Source organism: Eurosta solidaginis, chromosome 3 (genome assembly GCF_040869045.1).
Source record: "Eurosta solidaginis isolate ZX-2024a chromosome 3, ASM4086904v1, whole genome shotgun sequence".
Classification (NCBI taxonomy): Eukaryota; Metazoa; Arthropoda; class Insecta; order Diptera; family Tephritidae; genus Eurosta; species Eurosta solidaginis.
The window spans coordinates 256650208-256669497 of NC_090321.1; the positions used below are offsets into that span (position 1 = coordinate 256650208).

The 19290-nt window shown below is 40.1% G+C and overlaps 1 protein-coding gene across 2 annotated transcripts in view; it reads left to right on the plus strand.

Moving 5' to 3' along the window:
- Positions 1-19290, plus strand: part of LOC137245423 (tetraspanin-6-like) — a 38576-nt gene continuing 19286 nt past the window's right edge. The window contains exon 1 of one of the 2 annotated variants that reach the window (XM_067776071.1): positions 1-423. In XM_067776071.1, the coding sequence (XP_067632172.1) occupies positions 364-423 (60 nt within the window). In that variant the 5' untranslated portion in view covers positions 1-363. The remainder of the gene's footprint in view (positions 424-19290) is intronic. The other variant, XM_067776069.1, reaches the window with a different exon arrangement.

Consider the following 19290-nt stretch of genomic DNA (forward strand, 5'->3'; position numbering starts at 1 on the left):
AAATGTGCTACTTACTTGTATTCTAAGTGAGTAAGCTTAATGGTGTTTAGTGGGAGACAGAATCAGTTTAATTATAACACGCGGTTGAAGAGTACACTTCATTGAGAAGTACGCCCACAATATAAAAGACATTTTTAATTAATTCATGAATGAGTTTAATTTATTTCGTAACACAACTTCCTTGAACTTTCATTAATATCACATAAATTTTACTGCAAACAAAATTCAAAACCGTTAAAAAAAGAAAAACAATTATAATAACAATTATATAGCATTTGATGTGCAGCGCTACGGAAAATAATAAATTCATTGTAAATTAAAAAAAAAAAAAAATTATTAAAACTCTACAACTCATACTGCAATATGATTTGCACGCACAATTTAGTTCGACGTATATTTTGGTGTTCCAACGCATTTTGCTTGGTATGTATATTTGTATGCATAGAAATATGTATTGTATGTATGTATGTGAGTCAGCGTGAACGCATGCGTGTTGCGGGTATTCACAAACAATTGATACAACTTTCAGCTAGAGCTTTGCCGAGCTTTGGCTCCGATTTAAAAAGGTCGGAGATACCCCTTGATTTAGACTTCTGGGCTATAGTGTGTATAGTGAGTATAGTGTGTAACAATCCGTGATGTTGTTGTTGTAGCAATGTTTCGCCCCACCTAATAGCTGCGACCGATCACAAATTGTCATCAATATTGTAACGAATTTACTTGCAAATCCTCTTATTTGCAATCCTCTGCTAAGTTCGAATCACTAAACTGTTGAATAAATAACTCCAATATTGAATAATGGAAAAATGGCCTTTATTAAAGTACTTCACAATAACACTCAAACTGTGCAACGAATAGCTTGCTTAATAACCACACTGATTGATAGCTCAATGAAACTCTACTATTCAAAATAATACTGCTATTGCTCGCTAGATATCGTCTTAATTGCAACTGCTTGACAACTCAAATCAAACTGAATTACTTCTTACTCGCCTGCCCCGCTTTTATAGTTTACGCTGCATACTTCTAGGCTCTTCGATTTCCAGAAGTTACTAGTTAGTTTCGGCTACAAAATCGCCAGCCACAACTACGTGCACAAATTATTGCTCTCTCTTGTGACAACTCAGATAAGATATATGCATGTGTTTGTGCATTACCGCTCCGCTGCTCGTATACGTACATATGTGTAGACGCAATTATTTATTCGTTTATGTAGATACATAATGATTGAATTATTGATGTGAATGTTTGTAGTTTACAGTCTCTCGCGCATACATAGGCGTATGAGTAAATGCATCTGTGTGTGACATCTTTCGGCTGCCTTATATATGTGTATACATGATTTGATTATTGACGTAAATACTGCTTATCGTGGCCTTGGCATCGCCTTAGTGATGGTATAACTTAGTGATGTTAATATCCGTGACAATATCCTCTAACGGGAGTCCAAGGAAACTTGCTGTTTCGACAGGGGTGGACCATAATGAAAGGGGTGTTAGAGGCGTTGGTTCCACATTACAATTAAAGAGATGGTTGGTGTCATGTGGGGACACATTGCAAGCGGGGCATACATTTTGTATGTCGGGGTTGATTCTGGATATGTAAGAGTTTAACCTGTTACAGTATCCAGAACGAAGTTGAGCCAGAGTGACTCGCGTTTCCCTGGGGAGTATGCGTTCCTCTTCCTCAAGTTTTGGGTACTGTTCCCCGAGTACCGGATTCACCGAGCAATTCCCGGCATAAAGGTCCGACGCCTGTTTGTGGATTCCACCAAGGACTTGCTTGTGTTTTTTTTGCTTCATACGGCTGAGTTCTCAGGTGCTGTATTTCCTCAAAATGCTTACAGAGATGACTCCTTAAGTCCCTAGCCGGTGCTGGCCAATTGCTTTGTATGTGGTAATGAGCGTTTCTTTGTCTTTTCCCCAAGTACTGCCAGCAAGGGATTTGAGGATTTTATTACGGCTCTGGATTTTTGGAACAATTGCGGCTGCGTGCTCACCAAAATGTAGATCATGATCAAACGTCACACCCAAGATTTTGGGGTGTAGGACAGTCGGTAGCGTAGTGCCATCGTCGTGGATGTTCAAAATGGTCGACATTTGGGACGTCAAGTTCAAAATAGGGTCGCGGATGATTTAGTCGGTGATAATGCCAGGCGAGGCGAAGAAAAAAAAACTGGAGAGAAGGGAGGTAGCCGTTTATTCTGTTGCAAAGCTCATCGATCTTTCGGCCCGGGCCTGTGGCCATTATTGTGCATTATTACACACAATAACAATCCGTGATAGAAAAGTTTTGTTTAAATCACAGTAACTCGGGAATGGTGAATCGGATTAATGTCATGTGTGTACTAGTGATGTAACGTATTCACTAAATCCATAATTGGTGATTACTTTTATAAAGAGATATACATTTTCACATTTATCGATTGAGGGCAAAGGTTTTCGATTCGTGATGGAATAACACTATATCGGTGCGATACCGGAAGTCGATCAGAAGAAAATGCATGTAAAACGATAGCAAAGTTCCTCGAACCTTCCAAACAAAACTGAGTTGTAAACACTTGAATTTGAAAATGAACCCAATTGCAATGAAAATGGTATCACGTAGATTAATAGATAATGTAGAATATATATAACAACTTCGCCTAAGTATTAGGGGTATTCTCTATATGTAAAACATATTTCACTGTCAAAAGTTTCGTACATGCAATAAAAAATGTCTATTTGAATAGTAAATTCATAAAATTGAAATTAATGTTGAAAACTAAAATAAAAAATTTTTGTTCGCGGCAGTTTCTTGTAGTGCTTACGATTTCTTCTCGAACACAAACGAGAGTTTCGAGACTCCACAAACTGAGAACTCGGAAAGATACTTTTTTCAATATCTCCATTGTACTCGGGCCAAGTTATTTTTTCAAATTTCAATGATTAACTCAGACCACTTATCTTTCAGAAAGAGAAGCCGACGAGGAATCTCTCTCAGGTTGGTTGAACATTGCTAGGAAAGATTGTGCGATTATAAAAATAACGCAAGAGCTGGATGATATACATCTTCAAGCAATACGAATGGATTACATCGATTAATCGAACTATTCTATGTGTCGTCTGTAAATATTAAGTCCAGACATTTTCCAAAATTATAAGGTATACTATTTAGTTGGCGAAGTCCAACATCAACAAGGCCATTTAGGAAGTCATAGAAGGTAGCACTAGAAGAGGAAGGGGCAACAAGCCGTCTATGATTCTCCAAGACGCACGGGTAGAATGAAGTCGCCAAGCACTATCACGGAATCGGAAGACCTGGCCATAGAAAAAGCTGATTTCACTAAGGGCGAATGTTTTAAATAAAAAAATATATCGGATTGGGACGGAACATAACTTGCTATAAAAAATTTGAACGTAGTTCAACTATATGGTTGGCTCATATCTACTGCAACAACGTACCTTTGTCCAGATTGTCAAAATTAGCGTGTTGGTGTTAGGCGAATGGAATGGAGAGAAAAAATAAAACTTTGCTATTCTTGCATATTGCGGGAAAATAATGCGCTAAATAAGATGCATTTACTAAAAAATAACTTAAAGTGATGTGAAACTACTTTTTTATAAAAAACTTACCACTACGGCAGCAAATAATTATCAATATTGTCACGGATATTAGCATCACTAAGCTATACCATCACTAAGGCCATGCTAAGCGATATTTACGTCAATAATCAAATCATGTATACACATATATAAGGCAGCCAAGAGATGTCACACACAGATGCATTTACTTATACGCCTATGTGCGCGCGAGAGACTGTAAACTACAAACATTCACATCAATAATTCAATCTTTATGTATCTACATAAACGAATAAATAATTGCGTCTACACATATGTACCATGTACGAATACGAGCAACGGAGAGTCAATGCGCAAACACATGCATATATCTGCGAAGTTTGAGAGCTACTGGACTAGTAGATTCTGGAAGCGCCTAAAAGATGTATAAAGTTGTGCAATTTTAGTTATAGCTGAGAACTTTTGAGAGCTCATGGACAATGCTAGTAGATTCTGGAAAAATGCGAACGAGGAAACCAAAGGGTATAAAAGGCAACATATGTAGAGGCGCTGCAATTCAGTTTGAGTTGAGCAATCAATCAGTTATTGATTAAGCACGCGATCTGGCGGCCAATAGTAGAGTTCAATTTGAGTTATCAATCAGTTTGGTTATTAAGCCAGCGAGTAGCAAAGTATAAGTGTCATTGTGTAGTACTTTAATAAAGGCCATTTTTCCATTATTCAATATTGGAGTTATTTATTCAACAGTTTAGTGATTCGAACTTAGCAGAGGATTGCAAATAAGAGGATTTGCAGCAAATTCGTTACAATTTGTGTCAGAAGGGGAAATGTTGAATAAATTCCAGAGGACAACAAGGACATGGCAAAGTTCAGTGAATTGAAGATCCAGCAACTGAAGAGGGAGTTGGAGAGCCGTGGATTGAATACAAGCGGCGTTAAACTTGAACTTCAGGCACGGCTACGAGAGGCAATGGAAGTAGAAGGAATTGACGTGGAAGAGTATGACTTTCATCTTGATGGCGAGGAAACAACATAAATGGAAGAGACAGTTACGCAGACAGTTACGAGCACAGACTTGAACATGATTTTGGCTGCAATATCTGCTCAAACATCGACAATGGCATCTCAACTGGAATCACAGGAGGCACGTATAACATCCAAGATGGAAACTCAACTGGAAGAACAGAAGACACATATTGCAGAAATGTCGTCAGAAATAACATCAAAGATTGAAGCACAAGAAACGCGTATTTCAGAAATGTCGGCACAGATATCATCTCAGATCTCCACACAACTAGAAGAGCAGGAAGTCCGTATATCATCTAAACTGGAAGCGCATATGGAAGAAAAACTAACCCAGTTTCATGAAGGCTTCAGTGGTCGACAGGATAAAATCGAGGCCGAGGTGGATGCTTTGAGAGGACGTATCGAGCAGTTACAACTAAATCGTCCAGCAGTTTCAGCGAGTAATCCAAAGGTAAAAACACCATCCTTTGACGGTTCTGTTCCTTTCCAGGTGTTCAAGCTACAGTTTGAGAAGACCGCAGCAGTGAACAACTGGAATGCGGAAGATAAAGTTGCTGCACTGTTCGTGGCATTGAAGGGGCCAGCAGCGGAAATCCTACAGACGATTCCCGAAGGAGAGCGGAACAATTATGAAGCATTGATGGCTGCTGTAGAACGACGTTATGGAAGCGAGCATAGAAAACAGATATTCCAAATTGAGTTGCAAAACCGCTACCAAAAAGCAAATGAGACATTGCAGGAGTTTGCTTCAGATATTGAAAGATTGGCTCATCTTGCAAATGCGGACGCACCCGTGGAATACACTGAAAGGGTAAAAATCCAGAGCTTCATAAATGGCATACGAGATGTGGAAACGAAGCGGGCTACATATGCGAATCCAAAACTAACGTTTGCTGAAACGGTATCGCATGCACTGACTCAGGAAACAGCCTCACTTTTGAGTAAGCCAGGGTACAAAGCTCATCGAGTGGAAGTGGAAAAGCCTGACTGGGTAGACGCAATTTTGGAAGCATTGAAGGGTACGCAGCAGAAGAATAATGATACAGTCAAATGCTTTAAGTGTGGAAAGCCAGGGCATATTGCGCGTTATTGCAACACCAAACCTAACAGTTCCAACAATGTGGGTGGTCGTAAACGCAGAGCAGAAGGAGATGAGCAAATATCCAAGACAAATCAATCGTTAAACTAAAGCGAGTCAGCAGCAAGGGGCGACAGCTGACTCCCTCAATTGAATGCCCCATAATCTCTATCTCACAAATTGGAAGAAGGTCGAGCAATCTTACTGTCGGAGGACATGTGGATGGAAAGGAACATTTACTGACTGTAGATACGGGTGCATCTCATTCCATCATTCGAGCGGATTTAGTCAACAAGAAGATAAGACCATTACATGGAGCAATATTGCGTACAGCCACTGGGGAAGACACCCAGGTAATTGGAGAAGTAGAATGTGAAGTAGCAATTGGGAACGTCACGGTACTACACAATTTTATAGTGGCAGGTATTGTTGATGAAATCATAATTGGAGTGGACTTCTTAATCAACCAAGGCATCAAAATCGATATGCAAAGCAAGACGATGCGGTATAAGAACATGGATGTGCCACTTAATTTCGGCTACGAGAGAGGCTACAGCAGTAAACGAGTGCTGGTGGAAGAGAGTTAGCAAATACCACCAAAATCAGAAGCAGTCATCTGGGCAAAGATTGATGGAGATTGTGGGACAAACAAATTGTGGGTAGTCGAAGCAGCAAATAAATCAGCACTGAACATACTTGTAGGAAAACCCTGGCTATGACAAAACAAGATGGACGTATTCCGGTAAGAGTACTCAATGAGTTCAAGTCATCATTCAATTTGACCAAAGGAGCTATTTTGGGAAGATGCCAAGAGGCCGAAGTAGTTATTAACTGTGAACAGCTCCAGGAACACGTTTCATCTGGAAATACTGATCTTTCAAATGATATCACGGCATGGACGCATGGGCTAGAGGAAGCCTGTCAGAGTAAGGCAAAACAACTGCTCATAAAATACGCGAACATATTTGACCAGGATGGTTCCAAACCAGGCCGCACCAATGTTGTGAAACATCAAATTGACAATGGAGATGCGAGGCCGATCCGTCAAGCTCCACGTAGTGTTCCACTGGCGAAGCGGGAAGTTGTGAGTCAAATCATACAAGAAATGAGTGACAGCGGCGTCATCGAACCATCAGCTAGTCCATGGAGCTCACCGGTAGTACTTGTAAAGAAGAAGGATGGAAAAATGAGGTTTTGCGTGGACTACCGGAAGTTGAATGACGTTACGAAAAAGGATAGCTACCCGTTACCAAGAATTGACGACACTCTGGACTCGCTATCTGGTACGAAATGGTTTTCCACACTGGACTTGAAAAGCGGCTACTGGCAAGTTGAGGTGAAGGAGGAAGATAAAGAGAAAACAGCCTTCAGTGTCGGTGATGGTCTTTGGCAATTTACAGTGATGCCTTTTGGACTTTGTAATGCACCAGCTACTTTTGAGAGACTCATGGACCAGGTACTGAAAGGACTACATTGGAAAACATGCTTGGTGTACCTGGACGACATCATCGTATTGGGCAAGAGTTTTGATGAATATCTTAAGAACTTGGAGGAAGTTTTCCAGAGAATAGCTGGCGCTGGTCTGAAGTTAAGTCCCAAAAAGTGTACGCTGTTTAAAAAGGAAGTAAATTATTTGGGCCACAAGGTTACGACAGAAGGTGTCTGTACAGCGAATGAAAAGATAGAGGCAGTAAAGGATTGGCCAAGACAGAATCACAGAATCTGCATGAATTGAGAAGTTTCCTTTGGCTGTGCACATATTACCGCCGATTTGTACCAAATTTTGCCAGCGTAGCCCATAGTCTCCATGAGCTAACAAAAAAAAATAAAGCTTTTGAATGGAAGAAGGAGCAAGAAGTAGCTTTCCAAACATTGAAAGAGCGGTTGTGCACTGCCCCAATGATATGCTATAGGAGGCGTTTTATCACAACTGGTCGATGGACAAGAGAAGGTAGTTGCATATTACAGCCGTTCAATTGGAAAACCAGAGAGGAACTATTGCGTTACACGGAGAGAGCTGTTGGCATTGGTAGAGTGCATTAAACATTTTCACAAATACCTCTACGGCCAGTGATTCCGTGTCAGGACAGATCACGCAGCGTTGAAATGGCTTGTGCAGTTCCGTAATCCGGAAGGACAATTGGCACGGTGGATCGAGCGACTACAAATCTATGACTTTTCCATTGAGCATCGAAAAGGTAGTACCCATGGAAATGCTGATGCAATGTCACGAAGGGAGAGTGAGGATGGTCAATGCAAGAAGAAACTGATAGTTGTTCCCAGAAAGAGGATTCCTGACGTGCTCAGCGAGCTGCAAAATGGTCCAAGTGGAGGTCATCTTGGAATGACGAAGACACTCGAGAAAATTAAGCAGAGATTCTATTGGGTTGGTTGCCGTCAGTCGGTCACCGAGTGGATTGCCAATTGCGAGGTATGCAACAGAGCGAAAGGGCCCAAAACCCGAAGTCATGGCCAGATGAAGCAGTATATTTCAGGTGCACCATTTGAAAGGATCGCCATGGATGTCGCAGGTCCATTTCCTACTAGCAACCGCGGAAACAAATACGTACTGGTGGTTATGGATTATTTCAGTAAATGGCCAGAGGTATACCCAATCCCAAACCAAGAAGCAGAAACAGTAGCAGAAGTGGTTAAAAACGAATGGGTTGCAAGGTATGGTGTACCAATGGAGTTACATTCTGACCAAGGCAGGAATTTTGAATCAGCTGTGTTCCAGGAAATATGCAAGAAGTTGGGCATTCGGAAAACACGGACAACTGCATTGCATCCTCAGTCCGATGGTATGGTGGAACGTTTCAATAGAACATTGGAGGAGCATTTAAGGAAAGTAGTAGACAAGTACCATAAGGACTGGGATACACACATATCATTATTCTTGATGGCCTACCGATCGGCATTACATGACACAACGGGCCAAACTCCCGCAAAGGTAATTTTTGGCAATGACCTTCGACTGCCAGCTGATTTGAAGTATGGGATAGATGCCGATGCGGAGAGGAATGTCAAGAAATCCACTGGTGTCTTGGAAGAAGAGCTGAGAGAGATACACAATCTGGTAAGGCAACGAGCAAAGATTATGAGTGACAAGATGAAAGCGAGGTACGATAAAGCAATTAATTCGGAAGGGTTTCAGGAAGGAGATTTGGTGCTGCTATACAATCCACAACGAAAAAAAGGTTTGTCCCCAAAATTGCAGTGTAACTGGGAAGGTCCATACAAAGTTGTAAAACGGATCAACGATGTAGTGTACCGCATACAAACCACTACCAAACCACGAACCAAAATGAAAGTGGTTCATTTGGGGAGATTAGCAGCGTTTAGATTGAGAGATTTGTCTGATCGCGACGATCAGACTTAGGTGGAGGGCAGTGTCACGGATATTAGCATCACTAAGCTATACCATCACTAAGGCCATGCTAAGCGATATTTACGTCAATAATCAAATCATGTATACACATATATAAGGCAGCCAAGAGATGTCACACACAGATGCATTTACTTATACGCCTATGTGCGCGCGAGAGACTGTAAACTACAAACATTCACATCAATAATTCAATCTTTATGTATCTACATAAACGAATAAATAATTGCGTCTACACATATGTACCATGTACGAATACGAGCAGCGGAGAGTCAATGCGCAAACACATGCATATATCTGCGAAGTTTGAGAGCTACTGGACGTTTTGCATTTTCCATCTCCTTTTGGCAGTCCCTATACCAGTGAAATGAAAAACAGCTGATGAGATGAGCCAACCATATAAATGAGCCATGAAGTTTGAAAAATGAAGAAAGAAAAGAACACATTTTAAATAGAAAATTAATCATTATTTCAATCCATATTTTATTTGTTTACGTACATTTGCTATGGGATACATTTTCTTACTAAATGCAGACAACCCTGAACTCCTTTAATAACATCTTATATATATTGTCACGGATATTACCATCACTAAGTTATCCCATCACTAAGACGATTCTAAGGCCATACCAAGCAGTATTTATGTTAATAATCAAATCAAGTATACACATATATAAAGCAGCCCAGAGAGATGTCATACACAGATGCATTTACTTATATGCCTATGTGCGCGCGAGAGACTGTAAACTACAAACATTCACATCAATAATTCAATCTTTATGTATCTACATAAACGAAGAAATAATTGCGTCTACACATATGTACCATGTACGAATACAAGCAGCGGAGAGTCAATGCGCAAACACATGCATATATCTGAGAAGTTTGAGAGCTACTGGACTAGTAGATTCTGGAAGCGCCTAAAAGATGTATAAAATTGTGCAATTTTAGTTATAGCTGAGAAGTTTGAAAGCTCATGGACAATGCTAGTACATTCTGGAAAAATGCGAACGAGGAAACCAAAGGGTATAAAAGGCAACAGATGTAGAGGCGCTGCAATTCAGTTTGAGTTGAGCAATCAATCAGTTATTGATTAAGCACGCGATCTGGCGGCCAATAGTAGAGTTTCATTTGAGTTATCAATCAGTTTGGTTATTAAGCCAGCGAGTAGCAAAGTATAAGTGTATTGTGAAGTATGTACTTTAATACAGGCCATTTTTCCATTATTCAATATTGGAGTTATTTATTCAACAGTTTAGTGATTCGAACTTAGCAGAGGATTGCAAATAAGAGTATTTGCAAGCAATTTCGTTACAATTGGTGTCAGAAGAGGAATTGTTGAATAAATTCCAGAGGACAACAAGGACATGGCAAAGTTCAGTGAATTGAAGATCCAGCAACTAAAGAAGGAGTTGGAAGCCCGTGGATTGAATACAAGCGGCGTTAAACTCGAACTTCAGGCACGGCTACGAGAGGCAATGGAAGCAGAAGGAATTGATGTGGACGAGTATGTTTTTTATCCTGATGAGGACGAGACAACAACAAAAATTGAAGAGAAAAATGAAACACCGCAGACAATGGCGAACACAGACCTGAACATGATATTGGTTGCAATATCGGCACAAATGTCATCACAATTAGAAGAACAGAAAACGTATATGTCATCACAAATGGAAGCACAAGAAACGCGTATTTCAGAAATGTCGTCGCAAATGTCATCTCAACTGGAAGAACAGAAGACATATATGGCATCGCAACTGGAAGAACAGAAGACATATATGATATCTCAGTTGGCTCAGCAGTTGAAAGCGCAAGAGGATCGCATATCATCGCAGTTGGAGGGTTTTAGTGAACGACAAGATAAAATGGAAGCGGAGATGGATGCCTTGAAAGATCGGATTCAGCAGTTACAATTAAATCGTCCAGCAGTTTCAGCGAGTAATCCAAAGGTAAAAACTTCATCCTTTGACGGTTCTGTTCCTTTCCAGGTCTTTAAGCTACAGCTTGAGAAGACCGCAGCAGTGAACAACTGGAATGTGGAAGATAAAGTCGCCGCACTCTTCGTAGCATTGAAAGGACCAGCTGCCGAAATCTTACAGACTATTCCATAGTACGAACGGAACAGTTATGACGCATTGATAGAACGGCGATACGGAAGCGAACACAGGAAACAGATATTTCAAATAGAATTGCAAAACCGCTACCAAAAAGCTAACGAGACTTTGCAGGAGTTTGCTTCGGACATTGAAAGATTGGCTCATCTTGCAAATGCGGATGCACCCGTGGAATACACGGAAAGAGTAAAGGTTCAGAGCTTTATAAATGGCATACGGGACGTCGAAACGAAGCGAGCCACATACGCGAACCCAAAGCAAACATTGACTCAGGAAACGGCGTCGTTATTGAGTAAACCAGCATACAAAGCTCATCGTGTGGAAGTAGAAAGGCCGGAGTGGGTAGATACAATTTTGGAAGCTCTGAAGGGATCACAATAGAAAAATGCCGGAGTTATGAAATGTTTCAAGTGCGGTAACCCAGGTCACATTGCACGTCATTGCAGTAGCAATTCCAATAGTTCCAACAATGTGGGTGGCCGTAAACGCAGAGCTGAAGGAGACGAGCAAATCTCCAAATCCACTCAATCGTTAAACTAAAGCGAGTCAGCCGCAAGGGGCGACGGCTGGCTCCCTCAATTTAATGCCCCATAATCTCTATCTCGCAAATTGGAAGAAGGTCAAGCAATCTTACTGTCGGAGGACATGTGGATGGAAAGGAACATTTACTAACTGTAGATACGGTTTTCATCCCATTCCATCATTCGATCAGATTTAGTCAACAAGAAGATAAGACCATTGCTTGGAGCAAGATTACGTACAGCCACGGGAGAGGACACCCAGGTAATTGGAGAAGTAGAATGGAAGTAGCAATTGGGAACGTCACGGTACTTCACAATTTTATAGTGGCAGGTATTGTTGATGAAATCATAATTGGAGTGGACTTCTTAATCAACCAAGGCATCAAGATCGATATGCAAAGCAAGACGATGCGATATAAGAACATGGATGTGCCACTTAATTTCGGCTACGAGAGAGGCTACAGCAGTAAACGAGTGCTGGTGGAAGAGAGTCAGCAAATACCACCAAAATCAGAAGCAGTCATCTGGGCAAAGATTGATGGAGATTGTGGGACAAACAAATTGTGGGTAGTCGAAGCAGCAAATAAATCAGCACTGAACATACTTGTAGGAAAAACCCTGGCTATGACAAAACAAGATGGACGTATTCCTCTAAGAGTACTCAATGAGTTCAAGTCACCATTCAATTTGACCAAAGGAGCTATTTTGGGAAGATGCCAAGAGGCCGAAGTAGTTATTAACTGTGAACAGCTCCAGGAACACGTTTCATCTGGAAATACTGATCTTTCAAATATATCACGGCATGGACGTATGGGCTAGAGGAAGCCTATCAGAGTAAGGCAAAACAACTGCTCATAAAATACGCGAACATATTTGACCAGGATGGTTCCAAACCAGGCCGCACCAATGTTGTGAAACATCAAATTGACACTGGAGATGCGAGGCCGATCCGTCAAGCTCCACGTAGTGTTCCACTGGCGAAGCGGGAAGTTGTGAGTCAAATCATACAAGAAATGAGTGACAGCGGCGTCATCGAACCATCAGCTAGTCCATGGAGCTCACCGGTAGTACTTGTAAAGAAGAAGGATGGAAAAATGAGGTTTTGCGTGGACTACCGGAAGTTGAATGACGTTACGAAAAAGGATAGCTACCCGTCACCAAGAATTGACGACACTCTGGACTCGCTATCTGGTACGAAATGGTTTTCCACACTGGACTTGAAAAGCGGCTACTGGCAAATTGAGGTGAAGGAGGAAGATAAAGAGAAAACAGCCTTCAGTGTCGGTGATGGTCTTTGGCAATTTACAGTGATGCCTTTTGGACTTTGTAATGCACCAGCTACTTTTGAGAGACTCATGGACCAGGTACTGAAAGGACTACATTGGAAAACATGCTTGGTGTACCTGGACGACATCATCGTATTGGGCAAGAGCTTTGATGAACATCTTAAGAACTTGGAGGAAGTTTTCCAGAGAATAGCTGGCGCTGGTCTGAAGTTAAGTCCCAAAAAGTGTACGCTGTTTAAAAAGGAAGTAAATTATTTGGGCCACAAGGTAACGACAGAAGGTGTCTGTACAGCGAATGAAAAGATAGAGGCAGTAAAGGATTGGCCAAGACCACAGAATCTGCATGAATTGAGAAGTTTCTTTGGGCTGTGCACATATTACCGCCGATTTGTACCAAATTTTGCCAGCGTAGCCCATAGTCTCCATGAGCTAACAAGAAAAAAATAAAGCTTTTGAATGGAAGAAGGAGCAAGAAGTAGCTTTCCAAACATTGAAAGAGCGGTTGTGCACTGCCCCAATAATATGCTATAGGAGGCGTTTTATCACAACTGGTCGATGGACAAGAGAAGGTAGTTGCATATTACAGCCGTTCAATTGGAAAACCAGAGAGGAACTATTGCGTTACACGGAGAGAGCTGTTGGCATTGGTAGAGTGCATTAAACATTTTCACAAATACCTCTACGGCCAGCGATTCCGTGTCAGGACAGATCACGCAGCGTTGAAATGGCTTCTGCAGTTCCGTAATCCGGAAGGACAATTGGCACGGTGGATCGATCGACTACAAATCTATGACCTTTCCATTGAGCATCGAAAAGGTAGTACCCATGGAAATGCTGATGCAATGTCACGAAGACCATGTAGTCTGGAATGCAAGCACTGCTCAAAGGCCGAGGCTAAAGAAGACATTATAGATGTCCGGCTAATGACTATAACGTGTACGGATGAATGGGACAAGGAACAACTAAGAAATTGTCAGCTAGAAGATATAGATCTGTCACATAATGGTCCAAGCGGAAGTCATCTTGGAATTACGAAGACGCTCGAGAAGATTAAACAGAGATTCTATTGGGTTGGTTGCCGTCAGTCGGTCACTGAGTGGATTGCGAGCTGCGAGGTTTGCAGCAGAGCGAAAGGGCCCAGAACACGAAGTCATGGCCAGATGAGGCAATATAACTCAGGTGCGCCATTTGAAAGGATCGCCATGGATGTCGCAGGTTCATTTCCTACTAGCAACCGCGGAAACAAATACGTACTGGTGGTTATGGATTATTTCAGTAAATGGCCAGAGGTATACCCAATCCCAAACCAAGAAGCAGAAACAGTAGCAGAAGTGGTTAAAAACGAATGGGTTGCAAGGTATGGTGTACCAATGGAGTTACATTCTGACCAAGGCAGGAATTTTGAATCAGCTGTGTTCCAGGAAATATGCAAGAAGTTGGGCATTCGGAAAACACGGACAACTGCATTGCATCCTCAGTCCGATGGTATGGTGGAACGTTTCAATAGAACATTGGAGGAGCACTTAAGGAAAGTAGTAGACAAGTACCATAAGGAATGGGATACCCGCATACCATTATTCTTGATGGCTTACCGATCAGCAGTGTATGAGACAACGGGCCAAACCCCTGAAAAAGTAATTTTTGGCAATGACCTTAGACTGCCAGCTGATTTGAAGTTTGGGATAGATGCCAGTGCGGAGAGAAATGTTAGGAAATCCACTAGTGATTTGGGAGAAGAGCTAAGAGAAATACATGATCTGATAAGGCAACGAACAAAGATTATGAGTGACAAGATGAAAGCCAGATATGATAAAGCAATTAATTCAGAAGGTTTTCAGGAAGGAGATTTGGTGCTGTTATACAACCCACAACGTAAAAAAGGTTTGTCCCCGAAATTGCAGTGTAATTGGGAAGGCCCATACAAAGTTGTAAAACGGATCAACGATGTAGTGTACCGCATACAAACCATCGGTAAACCACGAACCAAAATGAAAGTGGTCCATTTGGAAAGGCTGCCAACGTTTAGATCGAGAAATTTGTCTGATCGGGACGATCAGACTTAGGTGGAGGGCAGTGTCACGGATATTACCATCACTAAGTTATCCCATCACTAAGGCGATGCTAAGGCCATGCCAAGCAGTATTTACGTTAATAATCAAATCAAGTATACACATATATAAGGCAGCCCAGAGAGATGTCACACACAGATGCATTTACTTATACGCCTATGTGCGCGCGAGAGACTGTAAACTACAAACATTCACATCAATAATTCAATCTTTATGTATCTACATAAACGAAGAAATAATTGCGTCTACACATATGTACCATGTACGAATACGAGCAGCGGAGAGTCAATGCGCAAACACATGCATATATCTGCGAAGTTTGAGAGCTACTGGACTAGTAGATTCTGAAAGCGCCTAAAAGATGTATAAAATTGTGCAATTTTAGTTATAGCTGAGAAGTTTGAGAGCTCATGGACAATGCTAGTAGATTCTGGAAAAATGCGAACGAGGAAACCAAAGGGTATAAAAGGCAACAGATGTAGAGGCGCTGCAATTCAGTTTGTGTTGAGCAATCAATCAGTTATTGATTAAGCACGCGATCTGGCGGCCAATAGTTGAGTTTCATTTGAGTTATCAATCAGTTTGGTTATTAAGCCAGCGAGTAGCAAAGTATAAGTGTATTGTGAAGTATGTACTTTAATACAGGCCATTTTTCCATTATTCAATATTGGAGTTATTTATTCAACAGTTTAGTGATTCGAACTTAGCAGAGGATTGCAAATAAGAGGATTTGCAAGCAATTTCGTTACAATATAAAAAAGAATGCCATTTTTCGTTGTGATTTTATAACTCAAGAACGGGCTCACCTATCCAAACCAAATTTTTAGGCTTTGTTCTGACTATTCAGTAGATGGTTTGTGTTTTGACTAGGGTCTCGAGATATAGACCAAAATGTGGACCCGGATAACTTTAGGATGTGTTTGTACAATACGGGTAGCAAATGGGAGCTGTTGATGATTGCCCCTCCGTGACTAGGGTATCGAGATTTAGACCAAAACGTGGACCCGGATAACCCTAGGATGTGTTTGAACCACATGAGTATCCATTGTAAGTTGTTGGTAAATGCTAATGAAAAGAGGGATTTTCTTTTCGCTGGGTAACTAAGAACTCAAGATATAGACCAATTGGGAACTCGCCTTCAGGTTAAGAGATTGCATTCTTATGTACTACAACCAGTTAAAATGGTATATTCAATCACATAACAATATAATCTTTTTACCTGAAGGAGCTGAAAAGCGCTCAATTTATGGTGAAATTATTTTGAAAAACACACCAAAAACCAATTTTTTGGTTAGATTCATCCCACTTAGCCAGCGGATTATACGTTTTCATATTAACATAAACAAATCAATAATATTATGATTTTTCCGGTCAATTTATTTTTGTAGATTTTTGTTGGTAATAGGCTTTTTTGACCAATCGTTTCTTAATTGCAAATAAAGATATTTATTTCAATTTTTCCACCTAACGTTTCGCTAGACTTCCTAGCATCATCAGAGGTGATGTAAAAGCATTAGTACCATTTAGTTTTAATATTTAAATAACAAATATATTACATCACCTCTGATTATGCTAGGAAGTCTAGCGAAACGTTAGGTGGAAAAATTGAAATAAATATCTTTATTTGCAATTAAGAAACGATTGGTCAAAAAAACCTATTACCAACACAAATCAATAATAGTTTAGTCATTTACTAAACGGTTTGTTACCTACTTAGCTACGCTCCTTCGCTCTCAAAATTTATGTACTTTCGTCTTAATAAGCTTACTTATTATTCCCACCTACAAACTTACTTGCATTATATTTATATCAACATGTATGTATGTAGCAGGCAGATCGACAAACAAAGTAGGCTTTGAAAAGACATCTAACAATATTACGGTGCATTTTTTTTTTGCATAGAGAAATACATGAATATTTTGTATAGATAGGTATATAGAGCTTTGGCTCTTAGCATTAAGAAAATTCGAATTAGGAGAATAAATGGCATTGGAGTGTAAACATCGCTGGAGCGTTTTCTGTGGCCTCAACACCATTCGATAGCAGAATAAACGAAGCAGCCCAATACGTTCAGTAGTGTCCGAAATTACGCGGGGCAAATTATTACATAAAAATGCAAATAGTGTTTTTGTTTAATAATTATTGAAGTTTGTGTGAATTTGTGAAAAGAAGAAATATAGCGCAAAGCGAATTTCCGAGCAAAAAACAGTAAGTTTTGAACTATTGAAGTGAATTACACGAACGCATGTGTGTTTCCTTATTTGAAAAAACATATGGTGTACCACTATTAATGTAGACATTTTTTTAAATTTAATTTATTCTTTTTTAATTGAAAGAAAAATGCGACGACCTACACGAGGAAATAGAGGTCACCGAACGCGTCATGTAAATGCTGCGGCATTAGAAAGGCGATCACAGACTCCAGATGAACGAGCACAAGCTAATGCATCGCAGCGTGAACGTAATGCACGAAATAGATCTGTTGTATTATGCGTGCTGCTTTTAATAACAACAGTCAGATTGATTACAGTATGTACGGATATATTGGAATAATGGACGCAATATCTTCACATTGTTATGCGGCTAAATTTTGCAGATGAAACGCCCGGCATGTGTGGTGCTAATGGCAAAGTGAGATTGCTAGCAATAGAAACTTCACCCGAACCATTGTCTTCATTAATTTTTGGGACTTCTGAAAATTCGAAGCACTTTTTGAGTCATATTCAACAATACAATTCGGCATTTCAAATGACTTCTTTTGGTGCTACTAACATTGTTAGATATAATTTTATGCCGACGTTTAAGGTAAATACTTAAACAAGATTGTCCCAATCAATCTGAATCATAAATTTATTCTATATTTTTAAAAATTATTATGCAAAATATACCTAAAATTGCATACATTTTGCAGATTCAGGGCCAAATTTATCATCAATCTGGTTAGTTATTGCCATACCCCGACGCTGATTATAAATTTTTGCAAATTTATTTTATTGGTGATGAATATCGTGAATTGGATCAACGTTGTGCAATTGCTTTGAATACAAGACGAGAAATTATTTGTTAGCTACAAAGGTTTCTCCATCAGCATAACGTATTAGTTCAATTGTTCAAAATTGCTCTCCATCGTATGCCATCTGATAATCACAAAATCGTAATAAGGGCTGATAGAACACCTTTTGGAGAGCATGAAAGGCGATTCAATGCACCGACAATTGATGAGGTTGCAATTGTAATTGTTGGTGATCAGTTTCAATCCCGTGATATTATACTTCATTGCAGAAATGAGCAATTGCAACGTGTTTCGGATCTTCATCGTAGTTACGACGCATTACAATACCCAATATTGCAAAGGTGACGATGGCTAGGATATGGTATACCAATGATTGATCCACGAACAGGTAAATAATATTTTCAGTGTGTTGACATTTCATCATTTGCATAAATTTCTTAAGTCACATTTTGCACTTATTTTCAGGTCTACATGTACAGAAAAAACTTAGTGCCATGAATTTTTATTCGTATCAATTGATGGTTCGTCCACAAAAACAAAATTATATCTTGAGATGTGGTAAACCATATCATCAGTACATCGTTGATATTGTTACGATTATTAGCAAAACTGAGGAGTGCTGCCATCTCCAGGCCGATGCTAAGCAGTGACGTGAATTCACATCAATAATTCAATCATTATGTATCTACATAAACGAATCAATACTTGCGTCTACACATATGTACACATTCCGACGAGCAACATTTACATACAAGGCAGCGAGAGATGAGATGTCACACACCGATGAATTTACTTATACGCTTATGTGTGTGCGGGAGACTGTAAACTACAAACACATGCATATATCTTATTTGAGTTGTCACAAGAGAGAGCAATAATTTGTGCACGTAGTTGTGGCTGGCAATTTTGTAGCCGAACTAACTAGTAACTTCTGGAAATCGAAGAGCCTAGAAGTATGCAGCGTAAACTATAAAAGCGGTGCAGGCGAGTAAGAAGAATTCAGTTTGATTTGAGTTGTCAAGCAGTTGCGATTAAGACGATATCTAGCGAGCAATAGCAGTATTATTTTGAATAGTAGAGTTTCATTGAGCTATCAATCAGTGTGGTTATTAAGCAAGCTATTCGTTGCACAGTTTGAGTGTTATTGTGAAGTACTTTAATAAAGGCCATTTTGCATTATTACAAATTGGAGTTATTTATTCAACAGTTTAGTGATTCGAACTTAGCAGAGGATT